The sequence below is a fragment of the Manacus candei genome, unplaced genomic scaffold (genome assembly GCF_025592945.1).
Source record: "Manacus candei isolate 608988 ecotype Guabito, Panama unplaced genomic scaffold, ASM2559294v1 h1tg000003l, whole genome shotgun sequence".
In the NCBI taxonomy this organism is placed as follows: domain Eukaryota; kingdom Metazoa; phylum Chordata; class Aves; order Passeriformes; family Pipridae; genus Manacus; species Manacus candei.
In genome coordinates, this window is record NW_026138051.1 from 17,470,693 (window position 1) to 17,492,780 (window position 22,088).

Sequence of the window (22,088 nt, forward strand, 5' to 3'; positions counted from 1 at the left end):
GCCGGGCAAGGACAGGCCGCACACGCTGTTAGAGACGTTTTTATTGGGGCCCCCACGCGGCCCGGGGCGGTGTCTATTATCTAAAAACGTAGTAATTGTCATTAGAAAAGGACTGAGCCCCGCCCGCCCCGCTCGGGGTGCCTGAGCCCCGCCGAGCCCAGGCAGCTCCCACCCGGCCCCCCGTGCCGGAGGGAGGAGCCGGGCTGGGGCTCGGCCCTATCAAGGCTCCTCTGCCCGGGGCAGGGGTCACGGTGGGAGGGATCAGCAACACGTACACAACAGCCGATGGCTCGAGAGACCCCCCCCCCCCTCCGGCTTTGAGGCCAGACCAACCTCTGGAGATCAAAAACCACAGAAACACACACAGGAAAACATCTGGCTCTAGGGCCACCCCGGGGAGCGCGGGGGCAGCGTGGGCAGAGCACGGTGTTGGCACGTGGCACAGGCACTGTCACCCTCCCAGCTCAAGAGGCAAGTTGAGCTGGTGACCATCGCCCTCTCAGAAGGAGCTCTGCTGGGGCATCCACCTGGCACAGACCACGTCCTCTGTGCTTGCCACAGTGGATGTGGCCACCCTGGCAGAGCTCCCAGGAGAACATGCAGCTATCCAGGCCTCTGGGTGCAAGGAGTGCCAGTGCCTTTCCCTGGGAACGATGGCAGTGGTGAGAAAAGCTGTGTTCAGTGTGACCAAGGGGACAGTGATCTGCTCAGCCTTGGGGCTGAGCTATGAGGACGTAGAAAGGTTAAGGAGCAGAAGGGAGTCTGAGAGAGAGGCTAGTGGAACCAGGCTCTGCCCTCCCTGACAGAAACAGGAACAGCCACCTGAAAATACACAGGTTCAAGCAGATCCTGCATCCTCCCCTGCCAGGTGAAGGCAGGAATAGAGGAAAGGAGTGGGTGGAGCCAAATCCCCTCCTTGCCCACGTTACCTCTCCCTGTGACTCTGTACAGCAGGTACGAAGCTCTGGCTCTGGAAGGCCAGGCAATGGACGAGGTGCATGTTAGTCCATCTACACCAGAGGTGTTGCCATGGCTGTGATACCCCCCAGACCATGGCAACCTCTACAAGAAAGATGGGTGAGAGCTGCAGGTGACTGCTTTCTGAGGGGCACAGACGGTCCAATATGCCACACAGACAGTCCTCTCAGGGAAGTCTGCTGCCTCCCTGAGGCCCAGGTTAAGGGCAGCACTAGGAAACTTCCCAGCCTGGTTCAGCCCTCGGACTTTTACCCACTGCTGGCCTTCCACGTGGTCGGCAGTGAAGCCACAACACGTAGTCCAAGAGCAATCAAAAGAGACTTCAGGGTGTGGGGATGGTTGGTAAGTGATTCTGAAACACAGGTTCTTTCCTCCATCCCTCCAGTTGTGGGAAGGGACATTGGAAGAGACAGACCTAGTCTGTTAAATATATGACTTGGTGGCTGGTGTCACTGCCACAATTTCAGATTTATCAGGCACACTGATGTTGGATAGGATCCACCTTCCCCAAAGGGGAAAGGGACCTTTGCTCAGAGCTGCACCTGCAGGATAGAGTGGAGCAGGCACCCTCTGTGTCCCCACCCCTCCCTGTGCCAGGCTGTGGGAGCTGGGGCCAAGGCCAGAGCTGAGCATTAAGGGCACGGCTGTGATTGCATAGATAACACCAAGCAGCCAGCTCAGAGGTGCTTCAAAAGGCACGTGTGAACTCAGGAACCTGCGACCTGGCCACCAGCACTGCTGCCAGGGACAAGTATATGGCACAGAGGGGCTGCCACCAGCATGCCCCAGCCAGCCAGAAGCCCTGTCCTCACATCTTAGTGACAACAGGGATCCTGGCTACCACAACCTCCCCAGCTCTGCACACAGGACCCCCAAGGGAAGGATGATGGGCTGCCTACTTCCAAGCAGCACGGCTGTGGCTGGGCTGGACCATTTTGATTTTGGGCGTGCTGGGACAGAGGCTCAGGCATCATCCCCTATTTCTCTAGCAAAACTATTCCTGCAGTAGCAGGAAGAGCAAGAGCTCCAGCCTACACTAGTATAAATCCTGCAGATTGGAATAAAAAGCAGCACAGTTAAAACACAGTTAAAAACTGCAAACCTGCTGGAGGCAGGGAGAGTATGAGCTGGTCAGGGAGCACTGCAGTGCTGAGCATGCAGGTCTGGTCAACTGCCTCAAACAGAGGTCCCTCTGGGGGTGATGGCTCAGGAGGAGCCATGCAGGCAGACACTTCTAACACAAGCAGGCTTCAAAGCTCAGCCTTTCCCTTCCTCCTCAGGCCACACATAGGCACAGGTCAGTTTAGGACACGTGCCTCCTGCAGGGCTCCTCAGGGGGCCGCTCACCCACTGAGAGGCCAGGGCTGGGAGGAGAGATGGCCACGCAGGCTGCCTGCAAACTAACCTAGTGTTCCTCTTTACAAGCTGTACGAAACAACCCTCCCCACAGCATCTGCAACCCAGCGAGGAGCTGTGAGAGCTACTGCATGGAGCAGCTGTCTGTGGGCAGGAAGTCGTACACGTACAAGGCCACCGACTTGGACAGGTAGGTCATGGTGCCAAACCGGCCGCTCGGGGCACTGTCGTACAGCAGGATGCAGATGCCCGTCGAAGGATCCCTCTCCAACATCTGGTCGTCAGCGCCCAGGGCTTTCTGGATTTTGGACAGGGAAGGAGAAAGCCGACATTAGAATAAGAGCAACCCCCTCACCAGCTTCCACCCCGAGCACTCTCCGTTGCACTCACAGGTGTGACAAGTTGACAATGAGCAGCGGGAGGAGGACACTACAGCTTTGCTGTGACCCATGAACGCAACAGGGAGAAGGGGCAGGGCCCTCCTGCTCGGGTGGGTGAGCCCTGTGCAGCTGTGGGGAATGCAGCCAGCAGCCCTGGGTGAGGCTTGGCCCTTACCTGCTCCTCATAGAAGAGGTCGTTGGCTCTGTGCAAGATCTTTTCCACAGGTATGATGCCACCGATGGTGTGCACCTCCATGTCCACCAGCATGGTGAGCACCAAGATAGCTTCCACCAGAAGCTGCCTGTACTCTGGCTGGGGCACACGATTGAGGACAGACTCCACATGCGCAGCAAACTTCATTTCCCCTGGGGTCATCTGTGAGGATGTGGAAAGAAGTGTATCCAGAGCACCGTATCACCAGCACAAGTCCTGAGCTATGCTGGGCACTCACCCAGGGCAACCCAGCACCCAACAACAACCTGCATGCCCCGTTTCCCCTTCACATGAACCTCCTACCTCTCTGGTTGTTGAGGAGGGGAGAACAAAGCCCTCCACAGAGAGGCCATGGCACTGCAGAACAAGAAAGAAAGATCGTGGTTATGGCTTGGAGAAGCATCGTGCTAAGACACATAGGTCCAGCCCACCAACTCACTCCCACTTGAGCACTGGTGTGTGCTGCCTACACACCCCAGCTCTGCCTCCTGACTCTGCACAGCATCACTGCTTTCCCATCATTTCAGCATCAACCGGAGCCCCCCTGCACAGGGCTCTGCTCCCTGGCTCAGCATGCTGAGCATAACGTGTGCCTGAACCTCCTTCAGCTGTGGCTCCAGCTCTGCCCCTGTCTGGCTAATGCTCCCCTCTGCAAGGCACAAGATGAGTTAGGTCCTACGTGACTTCGAGGCAGTTCCAGGTCTTCCCCAGCTTTCCAGGGCCAGCTGCAGGCCTTGTCCATGAAGCACATATCTACACAATATCAGGGACCAGCCCCGAGTGTCTAAGTACCCCTGGCAAGGCTGGTGCCTGGGACCACAGGAGAGGCGCCAGCTGGACATCCAGCTCACCTTCTGCAGGACCTTCCAGACCTTCTGGTAGAAGCCCACAGGGACACGGTTGAGGGCCCCGTCCAGCCGCCGCCTCCGCTGCCACTGGCCCTGCCGGCTGTCCTTACTGCCCTGGTCTTCCAGCATGCTTGAAAAGGAGTCCTTGTCCAGCAGCTCCGTGTGCCCAGGAGACTGGGCAGACAAAACAAGGACCACAGAGACTGCTGCAAAGTTAAACACCCCACAAGAGCGCAGCCTGCTACTGCTCAAGAGTTTCTGGTTCTCCAGTCTGATAGAGCTCCCACCCCCTGCCCCCAGCAAAGCCCACCTTACAGCACCCCCCAGAGCACAGCTCCTTCCCACCGTCACAAACAGGACAGACCCCATGCATGCAGCCAACAAACACAGGTTACCAGAGAGGACTTGAGCTCGATGTCCCTGGACTGCAAACTGACGGGCTGAAGGAGAAAGGGAGAGAAGGAAATCAGACCGTGCCAGAGCAGGGCAGCAGTCACAGCAAGCGGAGCAGCAGCAGCACAGATCAAGCTCAGGTCACGGGGCAGTTATCCCAGGGCTGCAGTTAGCTGGAGATGCAGTTTGGAGAGGAAAGCTGTGGAAAGTCCCATGTTACCATCAGAGGGGAAGGATTGTACCAGGGCATGGAGCAGCTGAGGGGCCCCACATGCTGGTGGGGTGCATGAGAGGTGAGTTTGTGCCAGCCTGTGCACAGGAGCAGAGCTGCTACTGCTCTGCTGGCTGCTGGCATGGGCAGGGACTGAGTCTCGGCAGGGACTGAGTCTCGGCAAGGACTGAGTCTCGGCAAGGACTGAGTCTCGGCAAGGACTGAGTCTCGGGCAGACAGGAGGGCCAGTAGCAATGTCACTGCCCTCTGCAATATCAGGTTTCACACTGCAGCAAGTTGGCCCTAAACCTGCTGCATCAGCCTGGTCCCTGCAAGCCCCATCTCTTTGAGGACAGGACCCTTTCTAGAGCTCAGGACTCCTCTGGACACACACCAGACACATGAGGAGGTCCTTGGCATTTGTAGCTGACCAGAAGCCTCTTCCCCCAGAGAAGAAATAGCTGGGGAGGCTACAGGCAGGATCCAGTGAACTGTCTGGCAGAGTCACTACTGGTCATGGCACTGGAAGCATTGTGCCATCCTGCTCACTGCATTTTGTGAGTGTAATGGAATGTATTTGGCCACAGAAGCTCTGGAGCACAGCTCCCAGCTGGCTGTAATGGCAGTACACCCACAGCTTAGGGAAGCCTTCCTTCCTTCCTGTTAATCCAAACACGGCAGGTCCTACTCCAAGGGGAGCTCCTGTGGGGCAGTGCCAGCCTTGGGCACGTTAAGCCATGCTGACCTCTTCCCAGGGAGCCAGCCTCCTTCCCTGTCCTGAACAGAGCAGCCCTGAGCCTGCTTAGAGAGGGAAAGGCAATTCATTGCTGCAGCAGCTGAGGGAAGCTCATTGAGTCATGCGTGTGAGGAAGCTGTCCTGGTGCATGGCATGAGGGGCAAAAGCTGAGGCTGCAGGACCAGGGGGGCTTCACCTTACTCCCAGGCATAGACTGCCTACGTTTATTCAATTGCTGCAAGAGAAGAAGGAAATGAAGGTTCTGCTGTTGGAAGTGGCCCACCAAGATGCTACCCACACCTGGGACACTGCATGGTCCTCCCCACCCCTGCACCTTCTCAAGCACCCCTGTGCTCCCTTTGCACTGCCAGAGCAACCCCCACCCAATTCTCCCCCCCAGGGCAGGACCAGAGCCAAAATTAGCTCTGGGAAGCAGCGGAGATCTCTTCCACTCTTCCATCAATTCTGCCTGGTTTGTAGTTGTTTGTCACCCACAAGATCTGTCATGAGCAGCCTGCACTGCCTGCCCTCACCTGTTTGATTTCACTTTTCAGCCTGACAAGGCCGGAGCGCTCAGATCTGGTGGCCCCAGCAGCCCCCAACTCACAGATGGAGACGGCAGGGGTGACCACAGATGAGTCCACTGAACGCACTGCAGGGGAAGAGAGGTTTAGAGTGGGCACCATGGCTCAGGGCATGGCTGTCCCTTGTCACTGCTCAGGCACTGGTACCTCTGCATGCCCTTGCCCTCTATCCCAACAGCATCAGAGATCCATGAGCACAGCACAGTACTGCTTCAATTCAGACCTGACCAGGTCAAGTGACAAACTAAGCAAAGCCCAAACAGCCACAGGGCTCAATCCCCAGAAATCACTCAGCACCATCCTTATGAAGAGCACAGCTTCTTGCTGGACCCCTGCAGTGCAGAAGCAGCTGTGCTGAACATGAGGGAGGACAGGGACACGTAGATCTGACCACACTCTGCACCAGGAACCAGATTTGCCCAGAGATGCTCTCTGCTGAGAGACTCACTGCTCTTTTCCACCCCGAACTCTTTGCCAGAGAGGATGTGGTAGAGGAGGCTCTTCATGTCTGATGGGCTGAGATTCATCAGGTTCTCCGTGGCTTCTGTGGCTGGAGAGAAAAGAATTGGGATCTTGTACCCTGCCTCATAGTTCTCCTAGAACATTTCTACCCTGCACTACACTCTGTGAGCAGGGGCAGCACTGGCACAGGAGCTCATCCTCCACAGACATACCCTAGCTCCAGTCGTTGCCTACAACAGGGACTCTTCCCCATGCCAGCCCAACACATGCCGGGATGGAGACTGCAGTGCAATCACTCGCCTGTGCTGCCCAAGAACAGGTCCAGCTGCAGACGCTGGCACTTCCATGCAGGGTCTTGTCCTAACCTGAGCTGCCATTTTTAACAGTGCTCCTTTCTGGCTGACAGAGCCCCGAGCATCACAGCACCCACCCCAGCCGGGGAGCCATCCCTGCCACACGTACCCGAGCAGCGCAGGGAGTGTGCCAGCTCTGTTGCCATCACCTGGATGATGAGCCCAATGCGGAGGCGGAACATCTCCGCGAAGAGCGCAGGCTGCGTGCGTATGTACATGGCCAAGTACACCATGATCTCCTGGAGGGGCAGAGGCAGATCACCCCACTGCTGCTCAGCAGGGCAGACACCCAGCTGTGGGGTCCCCCCTGATATCCTGTTCCCTCACCTGGGTGAGGATGGCCACACTGAGGTTCTTCTCACTGGCTTCATCAATGAGGTGAACAAGTTCCTCGTAGGGGACGGGGCTGGGGCACGAACAAACAGTAGAGCAAGTGAGAGGCAGCAGAGCAAGCCCTGCATGCCCCTGGTCTGTACAGCCCCAAGAGGAAAGATACAGGCTGGGGACAGCCAGCCAGGGCCGCTCCTGCCCACGGACCCCAGAGCAGCAGGCTCACATCCAGATCTAGCCCAGCATGCTGGTGGAGGGAGAGGGGACACACTCACGCGGAGATTGTCTTCTCACGTGGCTCTGGGGGCAGCCCCACAGTCAACTGCTTCTGGTGAGACAGGAGGTCAGTGCAGGCCTGGGGACAGAAAGGGTCAACCCCAGCTATTGTAAACTGAGGGTTTGGGGGCTCAGCACAAGGCAGAGGGAGACAGAGCTGATGCAGCCACGGTTCACCTGCTCACTCTGCTGCCTCCTCCCCGACAGACCTCAGCCCGCTAGAGGCTGGCTGCACAGCTGTTACCTCATCCAGAGCTTCAACCTTCTTCTTGAGGATGCCAGAGATGTAGCGGATCAGGGCCCACTGGCGTGTCTCCCCCACCCGCACATACAGCTCAGTGAGGAGCTCCTTGACAGTGGGGCCAGGCTTGCTATCAAGCCCCGTGTGCCACTCGGGCCCCCTGTGGTGAAGGAGGTGCTGGGTTATACACAGCAATTTGTCTGTGGCAGCTCCCCAGCAGCCCCCCTGGGCTGTGCCAACCCCCCCTCTGCTCAGTGAGCCGTTGGGATGCAGAGTTCACCCCACCTGAGCAGGTAGAGCATGTAGAGGATGTCTGCTTGCTCCTGCAGCGTGGGGCAGACGCGCAGCTGGTCCACCAGTGCCTTGCAGTCCACGTTGCCATCCTCGTCATGGGGCAGGCTCATCTCTGCATAGACTGCATGGCTCTGGGGGAAGGGAGACCCGTGCTGCTGGTTAGCACCACCAGCACCCTGCCCCAAATGGAGCCAAGGACATTCATCCGTGGATATTCCCCCTCAACAAACACCAAGCCTTCCTCGTGCAGTCCTGCAAAGACACTCTGGCTCCACCTGAAAGGATAGCAATGCTCAGTCTGGGAGGGACAGGGCTCACCTTGCCATCCATGTCTTGCTGGGAGGGTGAACCCAGCAGGTTAACCGACTGCTGGGATGCCTGGAAGATCTTGCTGGGGACATACATTCCAACATCTAAAAAAAAAATGCAAAAGTTGGCAGAGACATTTCTGACCCCAATCACCACTGCTTGCCCCAAACCACCTCACAGATATCTGACACTGCTCCCCCAGTAGCCCCTGCAGAGAAGTCAGCTATGGGAGAAGCAGTCAGGACTAACATGATGGACATAATGTTAGTTGCTCTGCAGTCCATGGGGACCTCAGCATCACAGAGCTGGGAAAGCTCCCAGATCACCTCAGCCTCACCCCTGGGCTCAAGGGAAGGTGTGGAGGGTACTGGAGTTACTCACTCTGGACATGCAGGTCCTTGGCCTTGGATGCCAGGGAAATGAGGTCACGGGTGGTGTGGACAGCAGTCCGGAAGCGGCTCAGCCCTCCCCGCTGGGCAGTGGGGGGCAGGTTGGACTGGGGAGTTGTGCGCTGCAGCAGGTGGTCCAGGTACTGGGCAACCTCATCGTAGGCGTCCTCTGGAAGGGAAGGAAGCAGAGAGGGGTTCAGCCACTGTGTGCTGGGGCACCCCCAGGGCCAGAGAGACCCCAGCTGTGCCTCGGCAAGGACAAAGCTTTGCTGGCCGCACAAAGCGACAATGTGGGGCCAGTGCCAGCAGCCAGGCTCACAAAGCACTGCAGCCAGGGCACCCCTGTTCCTGCATGACTCTGCTGCCTGGGACACTGGATGACAGCTGAGGCCCCAAACTAGGGCTCCCTCCAAGTCCCGTCTGGACAAAGGAAGCCATGGTGCTGCATCGTGTGTTTGGTACAAGCCTGTGCAAGGACAGGAGTGTCCCACTCAAACCCTGCAGTGAAACCCTCCCACTCTTTCCCTTCAGAGGCACAGCCACGGTCAGCCTGTCCAAGCAGAGACCACTCAGGAGCACCCCAGCACAGCAAGGGCATCTTCCAAGCAGGACTCCAGCACAGAAGCAAGGTAGGGTGAGTTTTGCAACAGTTATTTCTAATTAGGAGTTAGAGGAGGAGTTATGGCTCCTGCCTTCTCTTTGCCCAGCCTTGAGTAGCTCCAACTGCTTCCAGCATCACACCAGGAGCACCAGAGGCACCACATGCTAACAGCAGCATGGAAGAGGGTGCTCAGAGGCCAGGTCTCTGCTCAGCTGGGAGGTAAAAGTGAGGGGGGTGCCCCCTGGGGAAGGTACCCCCGATAAAACACAGAACTGATGATGCACTTCCAGTGGGCCAGGGCAAAGCCATGCTGCTCTCCAGCTGGCAAACTCAGAGTTGTGTCAGCCCTAGGAGGTGAGCTGTGGACTGTACCTGAAGCAGCCTGGCATTCCCTTGAGGGAATGCCTCATGCCAGTGCCTGGAGGCTTGGCTGGAGAAGTCCTCTAGGCACCAGGCTTGAGAACATCCTCCTGCCTGGCTGCAGCATCTGACCACAGGAAAAACTTAAAACTGAGCATCTTTGAGATGCCGTAGAAAGGCCAGGCAGGTCTTTCCCCTTTCTCCCACTGGGGCTGGAGGGGAAGCAAACACCTTGGACAAACCCAGATGCAGCCTGTAAGGAGGCTACAAGCAAAGCAAGATAAGGGCAAAAGAAATGAGTGTTCAGAGTCCCAGCAGTGCAGACACTGGCTGCAGGAGCTGCAGAGGCACAGCAGATGGTGGGAAGGCCAGTGATTACCAGCACTAGGTCACACAGGAAGGGATATCCCCAGGCCTGCTTGCAAGGGGAACAGTAAAACTTGCACCCCGCTATGGTCCCAGCACAAGGGAGGTCCCCCTCATGCTATGATGGGCCAAGGCACTCTCAGGCACCCTCTACACAGCATCAAGGCTTCAATTTGGCACCCACCAGAGCACCTCTGCCCAGGAGAGGGGCAAAGGCTTTGGGAAAAAGACAAATTGCTTAGGGACACGGTGGCTCTTCCCCACTGCCTTGGTCACTGTGCCTTCACATTGCACTGCACTTGTGCACCAAAGACCCTCAGACACATCTCCCCAGTGGAGGTAAGCTGCCAATCCTTTGTCTCTTCCCTACAAAGGTCGCAGCAGCTCGTTCCAGACAAGGTTGACAGAGGGTCAGATGGGAACATGGTGAAAAACCAAGTGCATGGATGCTAGCAGGAGGTTGAGTGTTACGAGTTTAAGGGTGAGTTGGGCATTTGCCACCCCACAGCAGCGACTGGCCTGTTCTCCCTTACCCTCCTCTGCTACCTGCAAGCCATGCAGCCAGTCCTCGCTGTCCAGCTCCTCAAAACTGTCACTGCAGAGCCTGTAACTCTCGGCAAAGACCTTACCCTCTGGCCCAGGGTCCATAAAACTGAGGTGTGTTCGGCATGACGTTGTCAGGAACTCCGACAGTTTACCCGTCTGGATCCTGGGCGAGAGACGGGGAGGTCACATGGGAGAGGAAAGGGGAGGCAGTACCCTTGGCTTTACCTCCTGGCTCCAGGGCAGGCCCTTTGGCAGGGAGAGATGGACCTGTCAGGAGCATATGCACACCAGTGTCTGCTTTAGCTGTCTGCAACTCCTTCAGCCACAGGTGGGCATGGAAGGGCTGCCCAAAAGATATCAGGAGGATCCTGCAGCCATGGGTTTGATGACATGAAGAGCTTTATCCTCTCTTTCATCTCCTCTGTTGAGACTGTAGCCCCAGGGTGCACTGACAGCTTAGCACACCCCAATGTGTCCTCCCCAGCCTGTTTCCCCAAAGCCAGTGCACTGCTCACCAGGCTCTTGGAGGCTTGACAGCCCTCACCCCAGGAGGGTGCGCTCACCTTGCGCCACCGAAATACCCGTCCTGCAGCTTCCGCAGCATCGCCAGCACCGCGGGGTGCACACTATTGCCCGTTTCATCTGTGGGCAAGAGGCACAGGCAGTCAGGCTCCTCTGCTCAAACTGGCTCCCAGAAGGTAACCCAGGGCCAGGTGGGCATTCAGGCACCCAAAGCAGCACGGGCGGACCCTTGTTCGAGGCACGCAGACACGCTGTGGTACCAAAAGCACCACCCAAAAAGGGAAATTCGGGACTGTCCAGGCTGAATTCCAGGAAAACTAGTCCAAGATGCACTCCAGGCTCCTGGGATTTCAGCTTGGCTGAAGCTGACAGTACCAGACAACAGCACCCAACAGCCCCCTACTCTCTCCCTGCCTTCCATATGAGGCAGCAGATGGGGGGCTGCTGTCAGGGGCAGGAGGCACCATAGGAAAGGGCACACTCAAGACACCAAGGGGATTTCAAGTACCCAAGGAAAATCAAAAAGGCCTGAAAGCACCTCATGGGGAAGCTGGGAGCTGCTGCAGGCAAGCCAGTTCTGCTCTACGCCATTGCAGAGCTCTTTGCTCCTTCTGGTTGACTGTTTTCCCCTCTGTGTTGCCTAGGAAAGCCTTTAGCAGGTGGTCAGTCTTAGTGAAGAGTCAAGATGCAGAAAGAGCCCCAAGAACACTCCTACAGGGGAACTGTTTTTTTGGTCTTGCTCCCAAAAGGCCTTCCCACAAGTCAGGTTGTCGGGAGCCACTGAGCTGCAGGCACTAGTGCCTGGCAGGCAAACCCACCAGCTGCCAGGCAAACTGCCCACTTGGCGTGGCTCTTCTCAGTGGTAAGCTCTTCACAGAACACTACTGGCTGCTCCAGCCCCACCATGTCCCCATTACTGAGGCAGTCACAGATCTGCCCACCCCCTTCCTCCTGCAGAGGCTGCTTCCCAGGGCTGCTCTAGCCAAACACCTTGCCAGGCTGGAGGATCCATACCGAGCATGATGTGGGAGACAGGGAAGGTGATGGTTGGTTGCCCAGTCATTCTCCAGCGGCTGCAGAGATAGGAGAGGTCTGTCCTCAGCATCTCCACAATCATCTTGTTGTCAAGAGCCAGGTAGAACTGCTGCTGGTCTATGAACTGTGAGGACAGCAGGAGACATGAGCGGCCCTTTGTACAGCCACCAGGTCCCTATGGTGCCATTCACATCTTCCCACAGGCATTCAGCCAGGCCAGACATGCTGTGCACCCAGAGGACATGCTCCTTTGCACTGACAGCTCATCCCACCTTACTTGGCAGATGCCAGTACAGTCTAGTAAGGGACCCTCAACTTCTAGGGCAGCTACTGGCCATTAGCAACTGTGAGGAGATAACTAATGCCACAGCTCAGCAGCAGCATCCAGGCCTCCTCCTGGTGTCCTTGTCAGGGTGAGCAAAGAGATTTTCACCCAATACTGATCATCAGAAGGGTCAAACCACCTCTCCCAGCATGCACACAGCCAGAACCAGCAACTGGGCTGCCTCACGCCACAGTGCTGGGGCTGCTTCACACTCCCAGAGGGTGTTGGGCCACATCTGAGAATAACTCGAGCACTCAGCCAGTGGAGAAACTTCTTGCCCAGTTCCAGATCACATAACAGCTGGGAATGAGCCCATGCAATGTCACCCACCTGTGGGGTAAAGGTAAAGATGCTCTTCCTGATTTTGTAGAGCTTGGAGGTCCCAATGACACCCATGTGCCGGTAGGGCCGTCCAGTCAGGCTCATCTGCTTGTTGCGGCCTGGGAGGGCAGGAAGAGGAGTTTTTAGTGCAAGCCTCCTAATGAAAGGGGCTGCAGCAGCAAGCAGTGCCAGGCCTCTTGCTACTAGCCAGCAGGAAAATGCCGGTTTGTGGGTGGGATACCCCAGAACCCTGTGTCAAGCTAGTACAGCTCTAAGTGACAGTGATACTCTGTCCCCAGCCCTGCCCAGGGGGCTAGAGACATGCTGAAACAGGGACACACAGCCTGTCCTGACTTCTGCAACGCGTCACACCTCCAGGTTTTTGGGGATGTCAGAAGTTGGAACAGGGCTGGGGGTACTCCTCTGCATAGGGCTGGTCCCTCAAAGCTGACAGCTCTATCAGCATTCCCATTGCTCATAGATTACTCCCAGAGCCCAGAATGGCACAGTGCAGCATCTCCCCTTGCTCGTGTCAGCCCTGACAGCTGCCAGGCTGTTCCCCCTGCCCATCTCACACTTGGCATTTTGGTGGCCTAAATTAGCCACCAAATTAAAATCACAGCAGATCAGGTGTCTCCTATGGCCCAGGCTAGATCTCTGGCTCCTGCACAGCAAGGCTGATGCCCAAGGGGTTGCAGCATCAGGGAACATGTGTGCAGAGCTGAGCACACCCTCCCCTCACACTCAGCCCTGCCCACCTCCCCAACAACAGCCATTCTGCCTGAGCTCCAGGCTCTCTCCACCAGGGACAACCAGGGGACCGTTCCTGAGGTCTGGCTGGCCTTCCTCATCGAGATCTGGGTACAGGAACAAAACCCAACTCCTGTACACACCAGGTCCTTCCTATGTGGATCAGTCTGTCCCTGGGGTGGCTGTGCAACTGCAATGCCAAAGCTCTATCCCTGTCAGAATAACCCTGAACAACACTGCCTGTCACCTTGTTCCCCTGGGGCACGAGTAGCTTTACTGGGCTCAGAAATGGGCAGCAGAAACCTCATCAGCCAGGCAGAGAGCAGGACATGAGTGTCTATGAGCAGGTGTGCCAGGGGGTGGGACAGACCCTTCTGCACCCCCTTTGCTGCAGTAGCAGGGAGTCCATCTCACCCAGCCGGGCATAGATGTGGCTGAGGATGCGGGCAGGCTGCACTCTGATGGGGTAGACATCTTCCACAGTCTCCACGTCAATGCCCTCCTTCGTCAGGATTTCCTTGATCTCATCTGTCTCAGCCAGGATGCACACTGTGGAAGGAGGACAGGCTCAGTGCAACAGGGGCACAAGGGTGTGACAGCACTGCCCCATGCCTTTGAGGACACATACAAGGTGCCACACCACAGAGAGGCAGCTGTCAGGGGTCCCTTTGGGAACCAGTTCCCACTGCAGAGGTCTGCCTTGCCCCTCCTAACACTCTCTACACCCAAGAGTTCTGCACCAAGTGGTAGGAAGACAGTTTTCAACCTCTCTGCAGAGCAGGCTACAGCAGCTGTTATTTCCCTCAGTCAACACAGAGTGGAAAGGAAGGACTTGCACCCCATCTTCCACCCTCCTTGCCAGGTCTGAGATTGGGAGGTAGCAGCAGCAACGCAGCAAGCAGAGCCACCCAGAGCCACCCCTGTGAATTCTGCACTGCCAGAGTCCCCAGACCTGCCAGGCTCAGAGGTATGGAACTGGTATTCCTTTCCCTCACCTTGAACCACCACATCAGGCTTCGGGACAGTCGCGAACCGGCGGCTGAGGGGATCTATTTCACCAGGAGCCAGAAACCCCTGGGGAAAAAATGGTATGAGGAGATTAACGTTTTGTGGGCAGCATAGAATGGGTGATGCCTATGGACAACCCACCTTTAAGAAGTCCTGGGGGATGGGAGTGGCAACTTCCCCAAGGCAGGTGGCAGCATTTGCCCCTTCAGAGTTCAGAGTTTGGCCCCACAGCCCTCCCCAGCACCCAGGATGACTGTACCTCAGCCATCAGGCAGCCCAGGATGTAGAGGGACTGCCCCCACATGTGTGGCAGCTTGCCCATGGGTATTCTGTCCACAGTGTGGGGGTTCCTGTACTCTTCATCCACCTGGAAGACAAGCCAGGAGGTTAAGGAGGGATCCACAGACACAGGATGCTAAAGGAAGCATCTTCACTGTATTTTGAAGTCCAGCAGTTCAAGGCTTGAAACAAGAGCCTACGACAGCATTTGTCAAGAGAGGGTCCAAAACAGCCTCTTCTTGTGACTGCCCCAGACATCCACATCAGACAACAAATCAGCTGCTCAGACCATGTTTGGTTTCCCAGCTCAGGCCATTAGAAGGACTAACGTGCCCCAGGAACACTGGGGAGATGCTCTCGAATGCTGGTGAGGAGAGCACCTCTCCTGCATGACCTGGGCACCAGGAGGCCACTGCTCTCAACCCCACACCACTGAACAGGAGCTCAGCACCATCTCCTCAGCCCAGGTCCACTTGTCCTGAGCTCTCAGAGCACTCAGCCTCTGAGTGAGCAGACTGTCAGCAAAGCACCCTTGTGTATGGGGGCAAGAAATGCTTTGGGGGAAAACCACCAGCTTTTGGGGGAAAAACACCAACATGGTTTTATAACAGCTCCAAGCCTTGCTTTTTATACATGAGGTTTCCATGCACTGTATGTGCTACTTTACTAACATTTTGGATTAATAAGCATTTAAAACCTAATTATCTGGTAATGAGATCAGGAGTTTCAGCAGTTGGACTTTGTGACTCCCTTCCAACTCAGAATATTCTGTGATTCTGTGAGACACTCCCTCTTTCCACCACAGCTCAGGATCACTCACCTTATCCATTGGGACACTGTACAGCTCTGGCATCAGGCGTATCCCATTCTTCCCCTTGATGAGAACCCCCTCAAGGGCTTCCCGGTACTCCTGCACCTGAGGAGAGAGGAGAGAGAATCTGCTCCTGGTCATGGCTCCCTGCATCCTTCCCCTGCACACCTCACCTGCCAGGGACTTTTTTCCCACCACCCCAGCAGGTTCTGCCCCCCTTACCTGCTCTATGTTTCCATTGAAAATCCCATCAATCATCAAGTATGCCCAGAAGAGAGGCCACTCGCACTCGATGTTCTCAAACAGCTTCAGCTCAGCAGGTTCATAGTAGAGGCGTTTGGGGTCCTGTAGGTGACAGCAAGGCAGACAGTGGGCGGCAGGATCCCCTCAAACAGACAGGGCTCGTCCTCCCGCCAAGCCCCCGGCCTCAAATGCCCTCCCACCCCTCCTCTGCAGATGATGGCCAAGACAGAGCAGAGAAGCAGTTTCACTTCCAGCCTCTGTTCTCCCCGTCAGACACCCCCCTCCCAAGCCCCCTGCACTGATGATGAAGAGACTTGCCCTTCCTGGAGTCTACCCAGTCCCCAGGAGAGCACCCCAGAGCCCCCAGAACACCCCAGACACTGTGCTGTTGTACAGTAACAGCACAACATCCCCTGTGCCACACTGGGTCCCCTTTGCCTTGTCTGCTCTGCCCCAGCCCCTCAGCATCTGCCTCCTCCAGCATCATCAAGCTGGCCCAGCCAGGTGCAAAGGCTTGGGCTGGTCGTGCAGGGCCAGAGAGCAGAGTCCCTCCTGCCATGCAACTGACACAAGGGAAGTTGTCAGGATGGAGATCTGCCAGGCCAGTGCAGCTGTGTGTGGTGTACCTATGCTCGACCCTCCCTGCTAACTGCTCTAACTCTGTTTGCTGCACAGAAGGAAGAGTGCTGGCCCTAGCAGACTGTTAGGCAGAGAGGACAGAAGGAACAGACGTTTTCTACAGTGCCTGCATTCCAGCTACAAGCTCCCAAAGTCCCATCTGACTACAGGCAGCTGCATGCCCCTGCAGGCACTGCTGCCCTTCCTGTGCCTCACAGTTCTCCAGTAATCCATGGCTCGGCACACTGGCAAAGCTCACAAGTGTTGGGAACGTTGGACTGGAGATGTTGCTGCTTTTCTTTGGCTCTGGAAGGGGGCAGCCACACACACTGCCTATTATGGGCAGGTCTGCAGAGGCAGAGCCAAGAAGCATTCAGAGGCACTTGTGCCCAAAGGAGCCCCATCAGGTTATGGGCCCAGAAGCTGGTGATGATTTAAGAGCCTTCAGGTACCATTTCCTAGTTCAGTGGTTTTCTGGTTTTCCCTCCCTTGAGCAGCAGCGGAAAGTATCCTGAGAGCCACTATGGCAGTACCCAAGCTGCCTGCTGGCCTGGGAGAGGCAGAAGCAGCTTTGTGACCTTTGGAGCTGAAGCAGATGAGGAGCTCTGTGTGGTCACCTCCCCAGGCCTCCAGCCCTAGCTCAGGGCTGGTGCAGCCCTGGGAGAGCCCACCTCATCAGGGCTCCCATGCAGGGCACTGGTCCCACCTTCCCCCAGCCCAAGGGAGACACACCACAAGGTCCCAGGACAGAGGCAGAGCCAGCCTCTGGCCATCTGCTATGGGCATGGGTGGAATGCACCACCTCTGCAATGAGCTCTGGCACTTTGGGAAGCCTTGCCCAGACCCATGACACCACCTGGGGTTAGTGAGGGCTCTTGTCTTCCCAGTGCTCCCCAACACAGCCTTTGTGCTGCATGCAGGGGGCTGCTGCTGGCAGGGCTAGGGACACTCACCTCTTTGGGGGTCCTGTATCCATCCCGGAGGAAGCGGCAGCAGCCATAGCGTCCCTGGAAGGGAGGGAAAGAGATGCCAAGCAGGAGGCACAGCGTGAGGCATCTCGTACCTTCAATGCAGAAGCAGGGGTGGGGTGTCTCCTCCAGCCAAACACCCCCTCTCTTGCTCACCCAGCACTCAGGCACCACAGTCACAACCCAGGGCCCCACGACACAGGGCTGCCTCTTTGCACATGGAGACTGGGAGAGGACATCATCCAGCACTCCCTCCCCAAGGATGTTTTTGGGAAGAAAAGGGCTACAACAGTTTGGACTGCAGCTGTCCCCTGGGAATAGTGAGATGAGGGCAGAGCCACTCACCTGCAGCTTCGTGATGATCTCCTGCTTGGTGATTTCCACCAGCTCGCTGTCCTCCACAGCAAATGCTGGGTAGGAGATGACAGAGAGCACGCTGGCATCCACCTCCTTGGATGTGGAGGCCCTGGGCAGCATTGAGTGAAGGATGGACTGGGCAGAGGAGAATGAGGGGTGGTTAGGTTGCCAGGCCAGGCATCGTTCACACCACAACCCCAGCAGATCACAGTTCCTCCTGCAGTGGTGTCACGGCCCCACGGGTCTCACCTGGCAGTGCTGCACCTCATCTGACAGCACCCGTATCACTGACTCCGGGCCTCCCTTGGCTCCAAAGAGATCCAGCTCATCCAGTGCCTCCAGGGCAGCCTGCAAGCAGACTCAAAGAAGCACGTCCTCCACCATGCTGCCCATCTATAAGAGCTCTCACCCCATGCCAGTCCCTGTGTGTAATGCACTGCCCAAATTTAAAATAATTTGAACCCTGAGAGCTCTGGCTGCAGAACACCTCTGGTCAAAATGGGACCACATCCCCAAAGCCATCGGTAGCCAGACATCAACAGGGTCCTGGACATTTCTGCCACCCACAGCAATTAACTCTTCACTCCCAGTTCAGGCAAAACTCAGGCTAGAGGGGCACAGTTTTATCCCAGTGCACAAGGAGAAGGGTCTTCCTCTCCAGGAACCTATGACTGCATGGAGCATTGAGCCTCAATAGTTCAACATGCCCAGCCTGCCCTGTCAAAAAGCAGCTCAGGGCCATTGGTGCTCTCCACTCCCAGCCAGCACTTCTCCCCAGCTCACCTTGGCCATGCCAACAGAGCTGGCATTCAACTCGGTGATGCCCTGGTTTGTCTTGTCCCCGCGCTCCCAAATCCCGAAGTCCTGTGCAGAGGCAGCAGGCACTGGTTCACAACACAGCCAGGAAGCCTTTGAATCCCACTCATCAGCAGTGCTTCCAGGAGGTGCTGGTGGGGCTCAGGGGACCCACAGCTGCCCCTGGACACCAGCCCAACACCTCCAGCACCAGAGCACGCTCCCCTTCCCCAGCATGCACTACCCACCGCGGTCTTGTAGGCAGCTTCAATGTAAAACACGAGGTTCTGGATAAAGTTGACTTCATCCAAGCTGTGAATTATGTGGAGGCCTGGAGCAGGGGGAAGAATTCACATCAGCCACTCCAAGCCCACAGGTACTCCCAGGATGGGGCTGCAGTAACCCAGGGATCCCTCCTCCACACTGCATGCCTGCCTGATGGGAGCCATGTCCTGGCTGACTCCCACCTCCAATCCCACCCGCTATGGCTGCACTGGGGTTTCAGACAAATGGACATCAAGGGGCCCAAACCCACCACAGGTGCTGTGAGCATAAGCAAACAGTGGAGTAAGGGAAGCCATTGCAGCAGCTTGGTACCCAGGAAGCTGCACCCAAACTGAGGCTCTAGAGAGCCTGGAGACCAGCACGCTCAAAGCTGAGATGGCAGCTCCCAACAGCATTACCTGAGGCCGTCATTTGCGCCAGCATGAGCAGGTAAAGGGAGGTGGCATCCAGCTGTAGGTGACCCCACTCGTTGTCTCCCACCACGGTGGCACAGGTCTGGGTGTTATACTTGGCATGCAGGCAGTCCTTGGTGCTCTGGCTGTACTTGAAGGCCTCCACCTTGTCCACCTTGAAAAGGGCAAAAGGATGCAGGAGTTCATAGAACCCTGTCTCCAGACAGGTCTGACATCTCCCAAGCCAAGGGCTGCCTCGTGCCATGAGCCCAGCATGTGGAGCCATGCCTGGCAGGGCAGAAATTCCACAGCCACTGGGCTGCCCCTCTGCTCACCAAGGCAGTGAGTGGCTCACAGGCCACTGAAGTGCAGGGCTGCAGCTGTGGAGGGCCCATGCCACAGCTGCACCACGCAGAGAAAAAGGGTCACCCCAAATGCCCTCAGGAAGGAGAGCTGCAGAGTCCTACTGCCAGCCAGGCCATGAGACAGGCAGCAGCTGGCAAAGTCTCCACTGGCTACCAGCCCACAGCACTGGAACTTCAATCACAGCTGCTCACTCAGAACTTATTTCAAGACTTGCTGGAAGGGGAGGCTGGGGAGAGCTGGTACAGTCAGGACTGACAGTCTCTGTGGCACAGCCGGGCTTTAAGGAAACCACTTTACACCCAGAGGTGCTCCCCAGACCCTACCTGTCTCATCATGCACTGGAGCAGTCCCCGCATCAGCTTCACCACGCTCTGCAGGAACAAGGAAAACAGCCCTGTTAATCGCCAGAAGCCCTGACTCAGGCTCAGCTGGCCGATGACCTTTGCAGGGCTCGGCGCCTGTAATCGGAGCTCCAGCTCACATTTCTACAGCCTCTGCTCCCGGGGCAACAGCAGAGGGAAGATTTCTTGGCCTGCCAGCGGGGCCGAGCTGCTGTGCTGTGCAGCGGGACAGAGGGCACAGCTGCAGGACACGGCTCCCCAGCCCCTGGGAGAAGGGCTGTGGCCCCAGATCACCCCGGAGCCAGAGGGACGGACCCTCTGGCTGGGCTCCAGGGTGCCCTGGGAAGAGCAGGCTCTGACAACCCTTCCTATCGCCTCCTGCGCCGGGGGACAGCCCTGTCCTCACCCTCACTGCACGGCCCCCCGCGGTCTTCGGGCCCCCGGCCCGGCTGTGCCAAAGGCTGACCCGCCCGAAGTGGCGGCAGCCCCCGGGTGCCCCCAGCCCCGCCTGGGCCCTGCTCCCTCCGACCTGCTCCATCTCGTAGGCCTTGGCCTTGTCCTCGTCGCGGTCGGCATTCTTGCGGTAGGCCAGGCCGAGCCCCCAGACCGCCAGGATGCTGTACACGTTGTCCCGGACCCAGGCGTCCCGGTGGTCGCCGCTGGCGGGGAGCAGCCCCGTCACCGCGTCCTGCGGAGGGGACACACCGTTCCCAGGTCACTCCCCGGCCCGGGCTCCCCCGCGGGCTCGCCCCCCGCTCCCGGCAGTGCCCGCACCTGGTGGCAGAGGATGGTCTGCTGCACCAGGCGCCCATAGCCGTCCAGGCGCACGCCCGAGTTGCTCCGGCTCCTCATGGCGGCGGCGGCACCGGCACCGGCACCGGCACTGCCGGGACGGGACGGGGCGGGACGAGTCCTGGTAGCGCCCCGCCCCGCTCCGCCCCGCGGCACCGCCGCGCCCCGAGAGCGCCCGCCCCGCCCGCGCTGCCCCGCGCTCCCCGCCCGCGGCGGCCTCGGCCCGCGGGGCGCTCACTACGGAGCGGGCAGGACCCGCCGCCATGGCGGCACCGCCGGCACCGCACCGGCTCCGCACCAGCACCGCACCGGCACCGCACCGGCACCGCCGGCACCGCAACCGCACCGCACCGGCACCGCACCGGCACCGCACCGGCACCGCCGGCACCGCAACCGCACCGCACCGGCACCGCACCGCCGCGGCAGCGCCCCCTGCCGGGCGGAGGGCGAACAGCGCTGCGGGCGGACACTCGGGGACACGGACTCGGGGACACACGGACACACGGACATGCGAATACACAGACGGAAAGGGGACACGCGGATACATGGATATGCGGACACACGGATACGTGGATACACGGACACACGGACATGCGGACACACGGATACATGGATACACGGACACATGGACATGCGGACACGGATACATGGATACACGGACACATGGACATGCGGACACACAGGCATGCGGACACACAGGCACATAGACACACACAGACACACGGGGATACGCGGACACATCGATGTGCAGGTACATGGACAGACAGGCGGACACATGGATGCCCAGTCACACGGATGCATGGACACAGACACTAGGATACATGGACACATGGACATGCGGATACAGAGATGGACATGAGGATGCAGATACACGGACATGCAGATATGGGGACACACGGACATGGGGACATGCAGATACATAGACACATAGATACATGGACAGACACACAGATGCACAGACACCCGGCAGATGGATATGCAGATACACGGACAGATGGATGGACACATAGATACATGGACAGACATGCAGACACACAGATATGCAGATACACGGATGGACACAGATATGCAAGACACATGGATACACAGACACGCAGATATATGGACACACAGACACGCGGATACACAAACACATGGAGACCTGGACAGACACACGGACACGTGGATTCACGCACATGTGTGCCAGTGTGGAGTGGACACATGGACCGGTGTGGAACTGCACAGACACCCAGACGGACACACGCACTGGTGCAGGACCATATGGACACACGGATGGAGGCACGGTCCCTTGTTACCCCCCACCCCAGCTGGGGGCTGCCAGCAGCTCTGCGGCATACCTGCAGGGCATCCGGAGCATGGGCATCACTGTTTACCTCCAGCTACAGCCCCCAGTAGGGTTCCTGGGGGGCAGCTGCTCTCCACAGCTGGGGGAGCTCCATCCTGGTGCCCCCTTGCTGTACCTGGTCCAGATTTGCCCCAGCCCTGCAAGAGCACATGGGGCAGGTCCCCTCTCTGTCCAGTGTCAGCCCAGAGGATGAGGGGTGTGAGGTGATCGTGCCCACTTGGGAGGGGCAGCAGGAGGAATAGTGAATGGGTACCCTGTGGAAACAGAGCAAAGTCCCAGCGTGGGGTTTGGGGTAGGGGAAAGAGCTG

At 57.7% G+C, this 22,088-nt stretch overlaps 1 protein-coding gene across 3 annotated transcripts; it reads right to left on the reverse strand.

Moving 5' to 3' along the window:
• Positions 1 to 23: 23 nt before the first annotated feature.
• On the reverse strand, positions 24 to 20,577 carry PHKA1 (phosphorylase kinase regulatory subunit alpha 1). Of its 3 annotated transcripts, none has more exons than XM_051785947.1 (33): positions 20,418 to 20,577; positions 20,173 to 20,331; positions 19,626 to 19,673; positions 18,943 to 19,111; positions 18,508 to 18,590; positions 18,248 to 18,328; positions 17,714 to 17,812; positions 17,453 to 17,599; positions 17,093 to 17,146; positions 15,501 to 15,623; positions 15,288 to 15,383; positions 14,448 to 14,555; positions 14,176 to 14,254; positions 13,595 to 13,729; positions 12,440 to 12,549; positions 11,764 to 11,908; positions 10,791 to 10,869; positions 10,311 to 10,390; positions 8,347 to 8,523; positions 7,975 to 8,069; positions 7,648 to 7,787; positions 7,366 to 7,522; positions 7,121 to 7,200; positions 6,843 to 6,921; positions 6,625 to 6,754; positions 6,149 to 6,250; positions 5,650 to 5,768; positions 5,313 to 5,351; positions 4,172 to 4,216; positions 3,780 to 3,950; positions 3,232 to 3,285; positions 2,890 to 3,090; positions 24 to 2,632 (listed from the first exon to the last, which is right to left on the reverse strand). In XM_051785947.1, the coding sequence occupies exons 1-33, from the start codon at positions 20,493 to 20,495 to the stop codon at positions 2,459 to 2,461; spliced, it is 3,636 nt and encodes a 1,211-aa protein (XP_051641907.1). In that variant the 5' UTR covers positions 20,496 to 20,577; the 3' UTR covers positions 24 to 2,458. The 3 variants fall into 3 exon arrangements, with proteins under 3 accessions (XP_051641907.1, XP_051641897.1, XP_051641916.1); XM_051785937.1 differs by having other exon boundaries at positions 10,215 to 10,390; XM_051785956.1 differs by lacking the exons at positions 4,172 to 4,216; positions 5,313 to 5,351 and having other exon boundaries at positions 3,780 to 3,982; positions 5,637 to 5,768; positions 10,215 to 10,390.
• Positions 20,578 to 22,088: the final 1,511 nt, after the last annotated feature.